This window comes from Euprymna scolopes, chromosome 23, assembly GCF_053919585.1.
Source record: "Euprymna scolopes isolate OS-2025 chromosome 23, ASM5391958v1, whole genome shotgun sequence".
Classification (NCBI taxonomy): domain Eukaryota; kingdom Metazoa; phylum Mollusca; class Cephalopoda; order Sepiida; family Sepiolidae; genus Euprymna; species Euprymna scolopes.
The window spans coordinates 70,092,945-70,112,812 of record NC_136504.1 but is presented as its reverse complement, the minus strand read 5'-3'; the positions used below and the strand labels follow the sequence as shown (position 1 = coordinate 70,112,812).

General features: G+C 31.8%; 1 protein-coding gene across 1 annotated transcript in view; it reads left to right on the top strand.

Annotated features, from left to right (window-relative positions):
* The window catches only part of LOC145245981 (dynein axonemal heavy chain 6-like), a 632,504-nt gene that overhangs the window by 434,494 nt on the left and 178,142 nt on the right, over positions 1-19,868 (top strand). The window contains exons 69-70 of the mRNA XM_080107771.1: positions 12,422-12,515; positions 19,337-19,577. Coding sequence (XP_079963897.1) covers positions 12,422-12,515; positions 19,337-19,577 — 335 coding nt within the window. The remainder of the gene's footprint in view (positions 1-12,421; positions 12,516-19,336; positions 19,578-19,868) is intronic.

The window sequence follows — 19,868 nt, the reverse complement described above, 5'->3', positions numbered from 1 at the left end:
TCTGATGAATCGAATGCAAAAAAGAATCGCATTTTATAAGTTTGTTTATAACTATATAATTATATAAGACAAAAATATTAGTTATATCATTTGGGTATAGCAGAGACCCTCTGTTAATACCCTGAAAGTAGCTGTTAAATTCAGCTATTTCTCCAACAGCTTCTCCCGGATATTAAATTTTTGCAGCTATTGCATTTCAGTTTTTTGAAAACTGCATGACAGCAATAACCTGCTAAGTATAATATAACAGGAAATACTTCCTTGCATTGATTAACATCATCTTCTGTTACATCTGTGTTAAAGTTATAAACATGTAACTCTTGCTCCCTTGTCATTTCATCCCAGTTAGTCTCATTTAAATTTTTCAATTCAATAGTTCGATTATTAATTGGTAAGCTCAATTTTAAAACTGACAACATTCTGAGTCTTTTTTCACATTCATACACCTGACGTATCGATATATTATACTGATCTCAACTAAGTTTCGATACTGGCCAAACCTTGCCTCAAGGTTATCTGTCTGAAACTTTCCTGGTAATATATACACCATGTTCAGTACATTTATACAATATTTAGTCAATTCTAAAATTGCGTAAGTAGTATGGTGCAAAGCAGTATATGTTTCCTTTGTTAACTTACCAGTTCTTCCAGGAATGATATTCCAAGTTTCTAACCAGTCACAGAACACATTTAGGAAACTATAATTATCACTATTTAATGTGAGTGGATTAGCATATTTATTACGAAGTCGACAACCTTTCAGTATTGTCCACCAAATATAAAATATTTGAATGTATTATGCGATTTCTGCATAAGTTAACAAGCATTCCTGTTTTCCCAAGGTTAGCAAACCTTGAATAGTATATTCGTTGAAAATTTGCAAAACCAAATTAACATTTTGACTTTCAAAAGTAGTCAGAGAAAGAGCTTTTTAAGTCAACTTATAGCAATATTTCACAAGTGATTGAGATTCTAGAGCATAAAGTTTATGTAAACTAGAAAATGGAGCACTTTAGTTGTTATCTAATTCATGATTTCCTTTATAACAAAACTTTGGGAACATCATGCATTTACGTTCATCTTTCTGGCCAAGTCAATTGTTTCTAATGCATTTTAATATATGCACTGAGTCGAATAAGAAGAAAAGAGGGCTAAACGTTCTAACTGGATGGGGATATGCAATTGAAAGCTTTGATGGGCTACAAAAGAAAGACATAGCTTTTTTTATTTATTGCATTATTATCTGTTATAACAGATAATACCTTAAACCCTATATCTTCTAAGCCAATTATTACACGTTTAATCATGTCAAATAAGTTCTCAGCTAGAAGACATTTAGTTGGCATAACATGCACGAAATCCTTATATTGTGAGAATACACTGCTAAGCATAAAAGCAAATGCACTTGTGGCAGGTTCATTGCTGTTGTTAGCTAAGCCAACAATATTACCACCTTTGTAATCAAGATAAGGTTTGAGATGTATTTCATCAACAAGTAAAGATACTGTGATGTCATTCCGCATTAGTAACTTGAACTTACTTTTAATATACATGAGAAAATTGTTATCGTGTTGTTCAATGACAGGATTCATAGAAGTTGATAAGGTTAATCTTCGAATGGTTGAATAGCATGGTAAAATTACATTTTTAGTGTCTCTTAACAGTCTATACCCTCTAGGGGAGCAGTTATATAATAAGGAAGAAAATACCATCATTTCACTCGAATAATTAACCTTATTCATTGTCATTATGTTAATTTGTTCATATATGAACTTAATGGCATTAAAATATTTAAATGATTCATCTTGCACTAATAGCAAAAATGATAAGATTAATTTTAATAAATAACTTATATTAGAAGTATTCATTTCCTGTTCTTCGATGTCCATTTTTTTTCCATGTTTTCCATCAAAATCTACAGAGTATTTTCCTCTGTTACATATTTAAGAATTCTATACTCCCCTATAACACTCCTTTCCACATCACTATAGAATACTCTAACGGCCAAGTCCGGTTCAATCACCATAGACATTTTTATTTTTGGGTATGGGCATCTCTTTATATGGCATATAATGATGATATTGTCTTGCCTAATAGAAGTCCAATAATTTTTATCTATAAACGTTTATTATTTTTCTAAATCTTATGGAAAGTTTTACGTTTCCGCAACACTTTCACATAATGCACGCTTAAGAGCAGAATTTTCTAAACGCATTTTCTTTGCGTTAGGAGACTCTCTAAAAGTGGTTGATGACGATAAATAGGAGGGACAGTTTGGTAATATTCGAGGAATAGCACCATCCTTAAGATAGGTTTTTTTAATTTAACACTAATTGTCTTTCCAGTCCTTTCATCAAATGCTGATGCCTCTCGCTGTATGTCTTCAGGTCGAAAATGAAGTTCACATACCTAAAGAAATAATTTAAAAGAAAATCGTACCATGTTTGACTTAATACCAAAAAAAATAAAAGAAAATTACATGACAAAAAACGATACAATAAAAAAAATAAGGTAAATGTACAGAATTAGTCCACCCTCGAAAAATCCTTTTAAATTACCACTTTTATACGTTTTCTGGGGTGCTGAAAACGAAAATAACGTTTAAAATTACAGCAAACTAGTAGTTTCCAAGATATAAAGAGATGTTAGTAAAAAAAAAAGGGGGAGATAATTTAAACTAAAACGACCACCCACTTTATGGCCATTTTTTTTTTTTACATAGGCAACGAGCAATTTTTAAAAAAAAAATTACATTTTCGCCTCAAACAAGGCAAAGCGCCTCTTTAATGTAAGAATGAACACAACTAAACTTAAAATGAGCACCTACAGTTGACCCCCTCTCCCCGACAAAAATTCTGTTTACACTTTTTGCAAGGGGGTGCTCATTTTACGTTAAACTATATTTATTGTACATTGACTCCCAACCCCCAACATAAAGGTGGCCATACTCATTTTTCTTCGCTTTTATTTGTTAAAAAGAAAGCGCCCTAAAAAACGATGGCCATAAAGTGGGTGCTCATTTTACGTTAAATTTTTTATAGAAGAGTGATCCCCCATTTTTTAAAACTAACATTTCTTCATATCTTGGAAACTACTAGTTTGCCGTAATTTTAAACGTTATTTTCGTTTACAGTGCGACTAGCAGTATCAGAATTTGGAGGGTATTTTGGACAACCCTAACACAAAACTACGAATAACATATACAAAACTCACACTTTCTCCGTTTAAAATGGGTTGTTTATTTTCTTTATGGCATATACTTCCAAAATAAACTATTAAAATTGTTGTAAACATAATAGAAATATTTTTTTATTGCCGGCATTTTGTAAACACTTTTTTTTAAATAAAAAATAATATTTCTATTATTTTTTTAAAACAATTTTAATAGTTTATTTTGGAAGTATATTCTCCAAAATTCTGACACCTACAGGGCCACGACATTTACCACAAATAATTATTAATAAGCTTTTGGGATAACAAAAACGGTCATAAACTTTAAAAAAAAGTTTAATCTATTTCACGCTGATATAAATATTGCACAGTAAAATAGTTGAACTAAAAAGATAAATGATTTTTCTTATTTAGAATTATTTAAAAAATGATTTCCCTTTTTACGATATCGCTTTTATTAAATTGTTAAGTGAAAGTACATAATATTTTCACCATACTCCACATTTTAAATAAATTTCTAAATAATAATTTATTATTTCAGCACATAACTTAAATTACATGTAAAATTAATTTTTTATATACATACTTTCATTTTTATTTTAAAATACGTTCTAAAAAAAATAAATAAAAATAAAAAAAGGCGCGTTTTTTTTTTTTTTTTTTTTTTAAATATCTCAAACATTTTAACACTTACTCTGCTATATTTAGATGGAGTAAAATCCTTTCTTTTTATTGCATTAATCCACTAATAAATTATTTCCTTTTTTGTGGGAAATGAAAACACGGTATTTTTTGGCCCATTTTCGTAGTTACCTCGGCATTTTGGAGCTATACATCTCGACGACATGTTTAAATTTATTTAACCCTCCAAAATTTTAAGCCAACTTCCGGTTTAGTCATGAGATATGTGACCAAATTTCAACAGACTGATGTTCATGACGTCACCAGACTAAAATATAGCCGTCGCTAGGCCATCATATTACAGTAGCCACGCAAATACAAATACTTCTATATTATATAAAGATATATCTTTAATAAATTTAATACTTCTATATTACATAAAGATATATATTTAATATACTTCTATATTATATAAAGATATATATTTAATATACTTCTATATTATATAAAGATATATATTTAATATACTTCTATATCATATAAAGATATATATTTAATAAACACAACAAAATGGACTATAAGTATACGAATATATGTGAAATATGCCTGAAAAGTAATGGGACCGGTATTACAAGTAATTTATTTAAGCTACATTGCCTCCTCTTCAAAATAATCCCTCAAATCTAATGGACTTTCACATCTTTTCCTGTTATGTTTCTATGTACTGAGGAAAGAATTCTTCTGGGATTTGCCTGTGACCTTTGCACATTCAAAATGTTCCCCTTACTGACCTCATTTTGTTTTAGGAAACAATCGTTTGACTAGTAAGCGGTATGAAGTTCAGATAGTTGGAGCTAATTTAAAAGAAAGTTTTGAATGAAGCTGAGAACGTTGATGCTGTTGAGTATAAGGCTGCTTTATCTTGTAATTCGGATGCCTATATGTTAAAATGTTGGAAGGAAATATTCTAACATTGACTTTGAAAGGGGTTCCGTTTGGTGAAAAGTTTGACTGTTATCTGGTTAACTCATCTCGCCTTGTCCTGAGATCTAACCCTTGCCAAGTTACCAAGAAATGATCACATTATTGAAGGAAAAAGGACTGGCATGGTGGGTCGGATGATCTAAGGCTTATAACTCTGCTAAACACAGAATTAAAGCTTGTGGCAAACCGTTCGTAGGTTATTGTCAGTGATATGGTTTAACTTGATCAGAATTTTGCTGTGAAGGGTAGATCAATTCAAAATGGCTTGCATCTGATTCATCAAATAGAAGCCGTGTTGTTCAATGTATATCAGTCTGAGGTTTTTAATTAGGTCAACCATCGTTTCTTGGGATCTATTTTGGAGGTGACTAGTTTTAATTCAGACTTCTGCAAGTGGATTTCTATTCTATATCATCTGTGATGATAGCAGTTCAAGTGGAGTCGTTTGTGCTTTCTCAGTTGCCATGTCAAAATTATCCTGTTTTATGTGCTGACTACCGCCTTTCCTTAAATTAAATTAAAGGACAGAGTGGCAAGATCTGATTGTTGTTGAGCATCATTCATCTAATGGAGAACATGCCGATGGTGTCACTTTTTTCATGCCAAACTATATTGACATTTGAATAGTAATTAAGGTGCTCGTTGAGTATGCAAAAAGTCACAGGGACTGTGGTTCAGTGCCTGAAGTTTCAAATCTACACTTCCAGATATTTTCAGCTAGTCGGATGGCACGGTTCAGATCTGAGTCCCCAACTGGAAACGAATGGGTCAGAAGTGCAGTCAAAATTCGAATCGTTTTGGGTTCAAAAGAAACTTTCCTTAAAAGATAAAGCAAAGGGGGATAACTCTTAACAACAAATTAAATCATAATAAAAAAATTTGTCTATAATTAATTACCCCTTACTTGAATACTTTAGGACGGGGAAAATGTTATGATTTAATTTGTTGTTAAGAGTTATCCCCCTTGGGATTGACATTCATAATAAAAGCGCCCTCTGTTTCATTTTCCCGCTCGATCCTTTCAAGAGCGTACGTGTATTTTACAGTTAATAAAACCTTTCTAAAAGGCAATTCTTTACTTACTGATACTATTCACTTCAATTTTATTAACTGTAAAAAAAAAAAAAATAATGGATCGAATCTTACGTCCCGACAGATTCGAGGTGGAACCTACATGCCCTAATTCCGAAAAATCCTATAGGCATTGGAAATTAACCCTCCAGAATTATATCCGCTCACATAATAACGGATTAATCGAAAACACTTCAGATAATTTCTTTGCCTTGATCAATTGTATTTCAGCCTCTGTTTTCGATTTAATAAGCGATAAAACCGACTACGATAGTGCATTAAGAACATTGGACGCCGCTTATTTAAAACCTGAAAATATTGTTTATAATAGATATCGATTGATGACGACGAAGCAACAAACAACACAAAATATAGATGCCTTCATACTACAATTGGAAATGCTTGCCAAAACATGTAACTTCGAAGCGGTTTCTGCTGAAGAAAACAAAAATCAATACATTCGGGAAGCTTTCATCGGCGGAATTTCTTCTTCGTCCATCCGACAACGACTGTTAGAAAAACCCATCCTGACTTTACAAGACACATATGCCACGGCCAGATCTCTTGAACAAGCAGAAAAGCATTCGATAAGCTACGCAAATAACTTTACTGTAGCAGCTACAAATAATCCTTCGGGCTACAATCGTATAGCTGTGACTAAAGAAAATATGCATCCAAAAGGGGTTTGTTTTTTCTGTGGAAAATTACGTCATCCTCGATATTTATGTCCTGCACGAAACGCCGAATGTAAAAAATGCAAAAAAAATGGTCATTGGGCTAAAGTGTGTAAATCTTCTATTTCTAACACTCATACTGCTGTTCTTTATGACGACTCTGACTACCCCTCACCTTCTCTATCCTGACTAGGAACTAACTCCAAAGATGTCACATTCACTCAATGCCAAATTAACGGGCACTTCGTGAACGCTATGGTGGACTCCGGCAGTGTAAAAACATTCATTAATGAAAATACTGCTAAAAAACTTAAACTCTTCACAATACCTAAAAACAAAACTATAGCTCTGGCTGCTTCCGATCAACATGCTAAAATAACTGGCGAAGCTGTCGTGGATTTAATACTGAAAGATAAAACCCATTCTGGAATAACAATTGAAATCATTGAAAACCTTTTCATTGATTTAATAATCGGAAAAGATATTTTAAAAAAATATAAAAAAGTAACACTTAAATTCGACGGTCCTAGAGACAAACTTATAATTGGAGCTATAAACACGAATAATTTTTTTCCTACCATAAACGTTCCACCCCCTCCTCTCTTTTCTAATCTTTCTCCTCATACTACTCCTATTGCGACAAAATCCCGACGTTACACTTTTGCCGCCAACAAATTCATAAAAGAAGAGACTGCTAGAATGTTGAAAGAAGGCATAATTGAACCTTCGATATCTCCGTGTCGAGCGCAAGTTCTTGTAACTTCGAATGAGAATCATAAGAAAAGAATGGTAGTCGACTACAGCGATACCATCAATAGATTCACGGAACTAGACGCTTACCCAATGCCTAATATCAATAAGATGGTAGACGACATCGCTCAATATAACATCTTCTCTACTCTCGACCTAAAATCTGCTTATCACCAAATACCTATAAATCATGCTGATCGTAAATTCACTGCGTTTGAAGTAAGTGGCAAACTTTTTCAATTTACTCGTCTTCCTTTTGGCGTCACCAATGGAGTAAGTGCTTTCCAGAGGAGCATAGACTATATTATAGAAAAAGAAAATCTAACCGATACCTTTGTGTATGTTGATAACGTAACTATATGTGGGAAAAATCAAGAAGAACACGATTACAATCTTCAAAAATTCTACAAAATTGCTAAACAATATAACATCACTTTAAATGAAAATAAAAGCATAATTTCTTCTAGTTCTATTACTCTACTCGGCTACACCATAGAAAATAATCAAATAGCTCCCGATTATCAAAGACTAAAACCATTACTCGAAATGCCACCTCCGCTGAATCTTAAATCTCAAAAAAGAATAGTTGGAATGTTTTCCTATTACTGCAAATTCATTAAAAAATTTTCTGATAAAATTTTATTACTAAATCAAAACAAAGAATTTCCACTACCTCCATCTGTATTAAAATCTTTTCAAACATTGAAAAATGATCTAAAAGACGCCACTTTAATAACGGTAGATCCAAATAAAGAATTTGAAGTAGAAACGGACGCTAGTAACTATTGCATTGCTGCAACACTAAATCAAGAAGGTCGTCCTATTGCATTTTTTTCAAGAACTCTCAATACTAACGAAATTAAGCACCATGCAGTAGAAAAAGAGGCAGCCGCTATTGTAGAAGCTCTCCGTAAGTGGCGACATTTTCTACTCGGCAGGCACTTTAAAGTCATCACAGATCAGAAGAGCATCAGCTTCATATTCGACAATAAAAGAAAATCAAAAATTAAGAATGACAAAATATGTCGTTGGCGTATAGAATTATCCCAATACAATTTCACTATAGTTTATCGACCTGGACCTGAAAATATTGCTGCTGACACATTCTCTCGCATCTCTGCTCTTACTTACAATCTACAAGATCTTCGTGATTTACATAAACAATTATGTCATCCTGGTGTTTCAAGATTAAGCCATTTTATAAGAACGAGGAACCTCCCTTTTACTTTGGATCAAATTAAGAATATTACTGACTCTTGCTCATCCTGTCAATTACTGAAACCCAAATTCGCCAATACCAATGGAGGGACTCTCATTCAAGCCATATTACCTTTTCAACGATTAAATCTTGATTTTAAAGGCCCTCTACCTACTTCTATACATGGCAACAAATATCTACTTACTCTAATTGATGAGTATTCCCGTTTTCCTTTCGCTTTTCCTTGCAGAGATATGACAAGCAAAACCATTATCCACTGTCTAAACAAACTCTTTTCAATTTTTGGTTTGCCTGACATGATACATACTGACCGTGCTTCTGATTTCTTAGCAAGAGAAATAAAGGATTTTTTACACAAAAAAGGAATTGATACTTCTAAAACAAGTAGGTATCATCCTGAAGGTAATGGACAGATTGAAAAACTCAACGGTACCTTATGGAAGGCCATTCAAACAACATTACATTCTAATCAAATGAAATTACCTTATTGGGAAGACATACTACCAGACGCACTTCATTCAATTAGATCATTACTTTGTACTGCCACTAATATGACTCCCCATGATAGACTATTTAAATATAGTCGTAAATCTGCTTCCGGAATTTCAATTCCTTCTTGGGTTAAACCAGGCCCAATATATATTAGAAACCACACTAAAACAAGTAAACATGACCCTCCTGTAACGCCTGCCACCCTAATAGATGTCAACCCCCACTACGCTTATGTTCAACTACCTTCTGGTACTGAAACCACTGTCAACGTTCGAGACTTAGCTCCAAACTCATCAAATGAAGAAAACTCTAATAATAATCCTACTACTTCAGAGACTTTATTTGAACCTTCTACTAATGAAAACATTGGTCATGAGGAAGACAAAAATCAATCGTCTGATCTTGAAGAAAATCAGATTTCACTAAAAAATAATACTGAAAATCAGCATTCCTGCCAATCTGTGCGGAGGTCGTCCCGAGTTCGACAATTCCCTAGTAAATATAAGGATTTTGTGACTAAATACTGAAAAAACTGCAGTTTGGGTTCATATGTTATTTGTAAATAAAATGATTCTTATGTGATTGTAAAAAAAAAAAAAAAAAAAAAAAAAAAAATTTGTCTATAATTAATTACCCCTTACTTGAATACTTTAGGACGGGGAAAATGTTATGATTTAATTTGTTGTTAAGAGTTATCCCCCTTGGGATTGACATTCATAATAAAAGCGCCCTCTGTTTCATTTTCCCGCTCGATCCTTTCAAGAGCGTACGTGTATTTTACAGTTAATAAAACCTTTCTAAAAGGCAATTCTTTACTTACTGATACTATTCACTTCACATCACTTATGTCTTTACTCTCATCCTTTGCCAACTGGTTGTACCTTTACTACTCTTACCTGGGAACAGCCTTATGGTCTTCATAAACTTGCTCTGCTTCATTCTTAAAAAAAAAAAAATGGAAAACTATGTACACAGACAAGTTCGTACTCACTGTCCAAATGAGGGAGGCTTGGAAATGCCGGTCAAATCCCATTATAAACTAGGGAGAGGACGTAAGTTTTTCATTGAATGTTGAATCATGCTTAATGTGTTGCAGGGACCAGGACTCTTGCCTAGGAAGAAACTATATCAAGATTTAGTGGAAAGTTCCACTTCGGATCCACTTTGAGAATGACTGAAATGATCAGAGAAGATCCGCTCACATTGGAGTTGGGCCCAAATTATTTCAACAAATCTGAGTACTTTCTGACCTAGCAATTCGTCACGCTTTTAATGTGCTATTTAAAAAAGAAAATGATTGGGTTTGGACCACAGAATGCCAGCAGACATTGAAAAAAATTGAAAATTATCTTCACATCAGAATTATTTTTGACACATCATTGTGGCTACTGATGCTAACTTGTATGGTATTCGTGCTTGCATATTGCACAAGTGGAAGACCACGTATCTCCCACATTTCTACCTGTAGAAATCGAGGAAACATTGGGTATTATTTTTGGCAGTCATCAAATTTCATCGATTTTCTGATGAAAGACATTTTGTGTTGCAAATCACGGCCCTCTGTAATATTACGATGGCCTGAGCACTAAAGGCATATAACTTGCTAACGTCATTGAGTTTGGTCATGTAAATCTGGTCACGTCTCCAAAATAATAACCGGAAGTAGATAAAGTCTAATGACAAAATTGTTTTCGAGGATTTAGCAGAGAAGCCAACGAACGAAAAAGTCAATAATTCAAATATATAACAAATGAACGTTACCAAAAGCAAGATAAGTTACTCTTCTACCTACCTGGATAATTTTTGTATGTTTTAATGGAATCTAAAGCTGTTATTAGATTCGACAAAGAACTTGTGTCTAGCTGCTAAAGTAAACAGGCAAATCGAAACGATAAGTATGGGCAAAAATAACCGAAAAAAGGACCCCTATGCTTTTTAAAGAGGCTTATCATATTTTTTTTTTAGTTTACGTCTAAATTTTGATTGTGTTTGAAAAATAACAGACCAAAGTTAATCTTTAAAAGGAAAAAAATGTATATTTACTTGTTAAAGAATTTACAATGAAAAATGTTCATGCATGCAAGGAAAGTATTGAAATTTTTCATGTAAAATTTGCACTAAAACTAAATTTACGCTACCTTAACTAATAGCATGAAATATTTTTGAAATTATTTTTTTTAGAAATATCGAATAAACAATGCTTAATTAGATGATAATATCATTAGTTCGAGAAAATGATTTTTTCTTTGAGTTATAACGATATTATTAACACAAATTTTAGGGGCTTCTTTCGTAATGTTCTTGCAAAAATTATTATTTTTTTAATTGTTACAATCTACGATGCTTTCTTTTCTTAAAAAAGCTAAATTAAATTCATATCTTTTTTTTAAATTTAAAACTATAAATTTAGAAAAGGTGTCTTTTGTTTACACAAAATAATAGATTTCCAGTAAGATTTGAAAAGAAATAATGGGTTCATTATATTCTGTGATAAATACTGAAAATTTCATTAATTTGATTTCCTGAAAAATATTGTTCATTTTGATTAAAAAATGTTGTTATTTGTTTTGATTAAAAATGTTGTTGCTGTGCGTTTGGATTAAAAACATTGTTGTTCATTTTGATTTGAAAAAAATATTGTTATTCATATTTATTAAAAAAAAATATTTTCATGCATTTTGATTAAAAAATATTGTTGTTCGTTTAGATTAAAAAACATATTTATTGTTGGTCGTTTTAATTAAAATATATTTATCATTTAATTTTAAGTTGATTATTTCATACTTTTTTATTGCCTAAATTCGTATTTCATGCATGCATAATTTTATTATATATTGAATTATTTTTTACATGCATAATTTTTTATATATTGAATAAAGTTCAGTTTTACTATAAATTGGATTGTGTTCCTTTCTTTTCTTTTTTTAAAATGTAATTTATAAGTAAATAATGAATTTGTTTTAGTTTTTAAAATCCATGAAACAGTCATGAAAATGTTTAATTACTTTTAACGCATAAACACACAGCATTTCCATTTTAAATTCTTTTTGTTTTTAATATTGAATGAGTTTCAGTATAAATCATCATGTTCTTTATTTTTCTCTTTTTTAAAAACAATTTAAAGTTTTTTAATGCTTTTTGTAAACAAAATTTATTTATTACCCACAGTCTGACTATTCGATAGATTTTGCTTGCTAGGACCTCAGCGATGACATCATTTTTCAGCTCACATGCATTAATAACATATATTACGGAGATCGTGCCATAAGCCACTACTAACAATTTGTCGGTCACAACAGAGATTACCGTGTATACTGTAGACAACTTTTTCATAATAATTATATCTTTTTGATTCTTTTGTTTTTGTTTAAACGTTCCTTTTCTTCTGTAAAACATTATAAATTCAAATAAAGGATTTTGTCATTTTTTTATTTGACAGGATCCGAGCTATTTCTTTAGGTCAAGGTCAAGGTCCAGTAGCAGAAGGCCTCATAAGTGAAGCCATGACATCAGGAGACTGGGTCTTCTTACAAGTAAGTGAACACAAATTTTTCATTTTTCAACAAGAAGATATCCAAAGTTTTTTCAATTTTAAAGGAATCATCATTATATTAAGCATTTCTCTTTTCATATGTTAATAAGAAAGATACAAACAGTAAAAATACATGTGTATGTGTGTATATACATTTATTTGTATGTATATGCTTGTATATACATACATTTATACACGGCCCTAAATGTGGGGTAATAATGTATATATAAAAGGGAGAAAACTCTTCAAACTCTCGAGCAACAATTAACAACAAAAATATTATGACATAGTATATATATATATATATATATATATATATATAATATTTTTCCAATAAATACTAATCATTTTTATACCTATACAAACACTAGTGTTTCATGCTTATGCAATCATCAGTGCAGGAATTTATAATTACAACCGATTGCAGGACTCTAACTCAGTCAACAAAGTCGAATTTAGTCTTGCAGGCTAGCATTCTTCCACTCAGCCACCAAGAATTAACATTTAAATGGAAGTGCATTAATTTACTAATGAAGCCATATAATGAAGCTTGTCATAATTCAGACAGCGATAAGAGTATTCTAAGAAACAGCAAATTTCTGAATGATGCATGCAGCTAATTCATTGTTGTATTCTCAATTCACAAATAGGGCTCAACTTTAATTTTATTTAAAGGGGCTTATAACTAGATTATTTTTTCAATAAATGTTACTGATTTTATTAAAAATTATTTTACATCTACAGACACTATTGTTTAATGCTTTATACATAATATACAAATTGTGTGGAAAATAATTCCTTCTTACTAAGTGCTCATGATACTGAAATACAATTCTTGCAAGAAATGAATATGATAAGAAAATGTAGAGTATAGATTTTTATTGAAACTTAATGGAACCGCCTGCCTTTGCAGGCGGTTCCATTAAGTTTCAAGTTGTTTGGGAAAAGTCTCAAGTTGTTTGGGAAAGGTCTCAAGTTGTTTGGGAAAAGCGTCAACTGATTTCACTTTTTACTAGTTGAATTCTGATGATGAATAAGAAAGTTAAAAATTTCCACATATGAATATTAGATAAATATTAGGAATAATAAAGGTCAAAGGATAGACCCCTGAGGTACACCCACATTTATATCACATTTTTCAGATGTACGACCGTCGAGAACAACATGGATTCTTCTCTTATTTAAGAAGGATTTAATTACGTTACAGTGATACTGTATCCTGAGAAAACCACCATGCCATACCCTGTAAAAAGCCTTAGATATATCTAGGGCTACTGTTCTACCCCCCCTGCTTTGTCCAGTGTATGGTACATACGTTTAGAGATTACAGTTAGAATATTTGCTGTAGCACGGCTGGCCTAAATCCATATTGTTAGCGAGGAAGCAGTCTGGTGGTAGTTTGTCCCATAGATGGAAAGCTGTTGTAATGAAGCTATGTTTGTGAAAGTTCGGCATGCCAGCATCACATGGAAGAAGAATGGAAAGTCTTTATTCATTGTGGTAGCAACAGAAACTAAGATTACAGTTATAATCGCAATAAATCACGTGAGATGATAACAGAATCTGTTTATCCATCTTCTGCCTATATCTCATGCAACACTTCCATCCCCAGACTTTTCACACTGATCTCATATTCACTTAGCAACAGGTTTTTCAAGAAATCTGGTAATATGTGATCTTACCATGCAACTAGCCTATAAGTGTAGCACTAACAATGATACATATGGGCGTGGAGACTTCCCTATCATATTAGAAAATAAAAAGCTAAAATTAAATCGTAGCAGACTGGAACATACAGAAGGCTTATTGGAAAATATTTACAAATTCTTGCCAATCTAAATTGATATGAGAAGCCAACACAAATGATGAGGAATGGATCAGATACTTCAAAAACACGCTTCACAGTTTTGCCAAAGAAAACACACTAAATTAAATACGCTATGGAGCAATGAGATATACAAAAATACAACAAAAGCTTGCGAGGCAGTGTTGAGAAAATTCAAAATCCAACACAAGAAATAAAATATAAAAATAACAAAACAAATAATGAAAAGAAACATAGCATTAATAACATAATGCTATGTGCATATGCGTATGCATGTGTGAGTGTCTATGCATCTTTACGTTTGTCCGTCTGATTTCTACCGAACATGATTTAACAGATGAGAATGAAAAGCGAATGGAACGAGAAGTTTGGCAAGAGGAAATGGGGTGGAATAAACACAAAAGTCTAAGAATTAAAAGGATGTGAATTCAATCTCTGTGAAGGACGTAATTAAAAAATATAAAACGCATAATCCGCCTGACAACGTAAGAATAGACCCACTCTTTCTGTAGGCCTTACTTCTTCATATTGTATGAAGTATTCCTCAAGTTATGTCAGAAAAAGTTATGTCAGATATGAATCCTGAATTTATGTCACAAAAAGTTACGTCAGATATGAATCCTGAAGTTATGTCAAAAAAAGTTACGTCAGATATGAATCCTGATGTTATGTCAGAAAAAGTTATGTCAGATATGAATCCTGAATTTATGTCACAAAAAAGTTACGTCAGATATGAATCCTGAAGTTATGTCAAAAAAAGTTACGTCAGATATGAATCCTGAAGTTATGTCAGAAAAAGTCATGTCAGATATGAATCCTGTAGTTATGCCACAAAAGTTATGTCAGATATGAATCCTGAAGTTATGCCACAAAAAGTTATGTCAGATATGAATCCAGAAGTTATGTCATAAAAAGTTATGTCAGATATGAATACTCAAGTTATGTCAGAAAAAGTTATGTCAGATATGAATCCTAAAGTTATGCCACAAAAAGTTATGTCAGATATGAATACTCAAGTTATGTCAGAAAAAGTTATGTCAGATATGAATCCTAAAGTTATGCCACAAAAAGTTATGTCAGATATGAATCCTGAACTTATGTCACAAAAAGTTACGTCGGATATGAATCCTGAAGTTATGTCAGATATAAATCCTGAAGTTATGCCACAAAAAGTTATATCAGATATGCATCCTGAAGTTATGTCGTAAAAAGTTATGTCAGATATGAATCCCGAAGTTATGCCACAAAAAGTTATGTAAGATATGAATCCTGAAGTTATGTCACAAAAAGTTATGTCAGATATGAATTCTGAATTTATGTCAGAAAAATTTATGTCAGATATTAATCCTGAAGTTATGTCACAAAAAGTTATGTCAGATATGAATCCTGAAGTTATGTCACAAAAGGTTATGTCAGATATGAATGCTGGAGTTATGCCATAAAAAGTTATATCAGACATGAATCCTGAAGTTATGTCATAAAAAGTTATGTCAGATATGAATCCTGAAGTTATGTCACTAAAAATTATGTCAGATATGAATCCAGTCGTTATGTCAGAAAAAGTTATGTCAGATATGAATCCTGAAGTTATGTCACAAAAAGTTACGTCAGATATGAATCCTGATGTTATGTCAGAAAAAGTTATGTCAGATATGAATCCTGAATTTATGTCACAAAAAAGTTACGTCAGATATGAATCCTGAAGTTATGTCAAAAAAAGTTACGTCAGATATGAATCCTGAAGTTATGTCAGAAAAAGTCATGTCAGATATGAATCCTGTAGTTATGCCACAAAAGTTATGTCAGATATGAATCCTGAAGTTATGCCACAAAAAGTTATGTCAGATATGAATCCAGAAGTTATGTCATAAAAAGTTATGTCAGATATGAATACTCAAGTTATGTCAGAAAAAGTTATGTCAGATATGAATCCTAAAGTTATGCCACAAAAAGTTATGTCAGATATGAATCCTGAACTTATGTCACAAAAAGTTACGTCGGATATGAATCCTGAAGTTATGTCAGATATAAATCCTGAAGTTATGCCACAAAAAGTTATATCAGATATGAATCCTGAAGTTATGTCATAAAAAGTTATGTCAGATATGAATCCCGAAGTTATGCCACAAAAAGTTATGTAAGATATGAATCCTGAAGTTATGTCAGAAAAATTTATGTCAGATATGAATTCTGAATTTATGTCAGAAAAATTTATGTCAGATATGAATCCTGAAGTTATGCCATAAAAAGTTATATCAGACATGAATCCTGAAGTTATGTCATAAAAAGTTATGTCAGATATGAATCCTGAAGTTATGTCACTAAAAGTTATGTCAGATATGAATCCAGTCGTTATGTCAGAAAAAGTTATGTCAGATATGAATCCTGAAGTTATGTCACAAAAAGTTATGTCAGATATGAATCCTGAAGTTATGTCACAAAAAGTTATGTCATATATGATTCCTGAAGTTATGTCATAAAATGTTATGTCAGATATGAATCCTGAAGTTATGTCATAAACAGTTATGTCAGATATGAATCCTGAAGTTATGTCATAAAAAGTTATGTCAGATGTGAATCCTGAAGTTATGTCACAAAAATTTATGTCAGACATGAATCCTGAAGATAGGTCACAAAAAGTTATGTCAGATATGAATCCTGAAGTTATGTCAGAAAAAGTTATATCAGATATGAATCCTGACGTTATGTCATAAAAAGTTATGTCAGATATGATTCCTGAAGTTATGTCAGAAAAAGTTATGTCAGATATGAATCCTGAAGTTATGTCACAAAAAATAATGTCGGATTTGAATCCTGAAGTTATGTCACAAAAAGTTATGTCAGATATGAATCCTGAAGTTATGTCGCAAAAAGTTACGTCATATATGAATACTGAAGTTATGTCATAAACAGTTAGGTCAGATATGAATCCTGAAGTTATGTCACAAAAAGTTATGTCAGATATGAATCCTGAACTTATGTCACAAAAAGTTACGTCAGATGTGAATCCTGAAGTTATGCCACAAAAAGTTATGTCATATATGAATCCTGAAGTTATGTCAGAAAAATTTATGTCAGATATGAATCCTGAAGTTATGTCAGAAAAAGCTATGTCAGATATGAATCCTGAAGGTATGTCATAAAAAGTTATGTCAGATATTAATCCTGAAGTTATGCCACAAAAAGTTATGTCAGATATGAATCCTGAAGTTATGTCAGAAAAATTTATGTCAGATATGAATCCGGAAGTTATGTCAGAAAAAGTTATGTCAGATATGAATCCTGAAGTTATGTCATAAAAAGTTATGTCAGATATTAATCCTGAAGTTATGCCACAAAAAGTTATGTCAGATATGAATCCTGAAGTTATGTCAGAAAAAGTTATGTCAGATATGAATCCTGAAGTTATGTCACAAAAAGTTATGTCAGATATGAATCCTGAAGTTATGTCACAAAAAGTTATGTCAGATATGAATCCTGAAGTTATGTCACAAAAAGTTATGTCAGATATGAATCCTGAAGTCATGTCAGAAAAAGTTATGTCAGATATGAATCCTGAAGTTATGTCATAAACAGTTATGTCAGATATGAATCCTGAAGTTATGTCACAAAAAGTTACGTCAAATATTAATCCTGAAGTTATGTCATAAAAAGTTATATCAGACATGAATCCTGAAGTTATGTCATAAAAAGTTATGTCAGATATGAATCCTGAAGTTATGTCACAAAATGTTATATCAGATATGAATCCTGAAGTTATGTCAGAAAAATGTATGTCAGATATGAATCCTAAAGTTATGTCACAAAAAGTTATGTCAGATATAAATCCTGAATTTATGTCACAAAAAGTTATGTAAGATATGAATCCTGAAGGTATGTCATAAACAGTTATGTCAGATATGAATCCTGAATTCATGTCACAAAAAGTTACGTCAGATATGAATCCTGAAGTTATGTCATAAACAGTTATGTCAGACATGAATCCTGAAGTTATGTCACAAAATGTTATGTCAGATATTAATCCTGAAGTTATGCCATAAAAAGTCATGTCAGATATTAATCCTGAAGTTTTGTCGTAAAAAGTTATGTCAGATATGAATCCTGAAGTTATGTCATAAAAAGTTATGTCAGATATGAATCCTGAAGTTATGTCACAAAAGTTATGTCAGATATTAATCCTGAAGTTATGTCACAAAAAATTATGTCAGATATGAATCCTGAAGTTATGTCACAAAAGGTTATGTCAGATATGAATCCTGAAGTTATGTCACAAAAGGTTATGTCAGATATGAATCCTGAAGTTATGTCAGAAAGGTTATGTCAGATATGAATCCTGAAGTTATGTCATAAAAGTCACCTGAGTTGTTTTTCACTTGTGAGAAAATGTTGTAGAGAGTGCAACTATTTCTGTAACTGGTCAATAAATATGACTTTGTAATCATATTTATTTGGGAAACATGTAGATACCACTTCTCTCTCTCTCTCTCTCTCTCTCTCTCTCTCTCTCTCACACACACACACACACACACACGCACACACACATACACACACACGCACAATTATGAGAAGCCATAGACCAGGGATGGGCGCATTTTTTATTGTGTTTTTATTCCGAAGTTATAGAACTGAAGCTTATCTTTAAAATAAACAAAATAAAAGAATTTTAAGAAAAAAATGCAATTTTTATAATTCAATATTTTAAAATGTTCAGCTGAAGCGTATTCATCTGAAAAACAAATTAACTGTAAATGAAAAACAGTTTTTATTAATAAGTAATTTTAAGAAAAAGCCTCACATGAAGCATCTTTGAAACATAACGTAATTATTTTTTATTCATCTCATAAAATAGAGAATTACAATTTTCTCTTTATATTTTCGATGCATCATTTCGAGCTTACAAATTAACATCACTTTGCAAATTTTATTCATATTCATATATGCAGGTGTTTTTCTGACTGTTCTATTTTAGTGATCTCAATTTGTTTTTCTCCTGCTAGAATTGTCATTTAGCTGCATCCTGGATGCTGTCCATGGAGGAAACTGTGAAAAACCTTGCAGAAAAACCGAAAGACATCCATGCAGACTTCCGACTTTTCCTTAGTTCCATGCCATCTAAACATTTTCCGATCAGCGTTCTACAAAACAGTATCAAAGTTACCAATGAGTCTCCAAAGGGACTGCGAGCAAATATCCGAAGAGCATTTGGAGAGATATCACAGTCTTTTTTTGAAGATCATAGTAAGTGCCAGATATTTTGATGATATGTGATCATTTCTTTTAAAATAAATGGAAATTAGACTTATTTAATATTAAAAACAAAAAATAAAATAGGTTCAATTTGCACCTTTTGTAGATATTTTACTTGTCAACGCTTCTACTCCACCATGCCCGATGAAACGAGAACAATTTTGTATATTGGTTTATATTTGAGGAGATGATATATTAAAACGTGTCATGTGTTATCTAATGGGTGTAAGATATTGTTCTTTTAACAGACAGATAATAAACGTATAAATCGTATGCATGTTG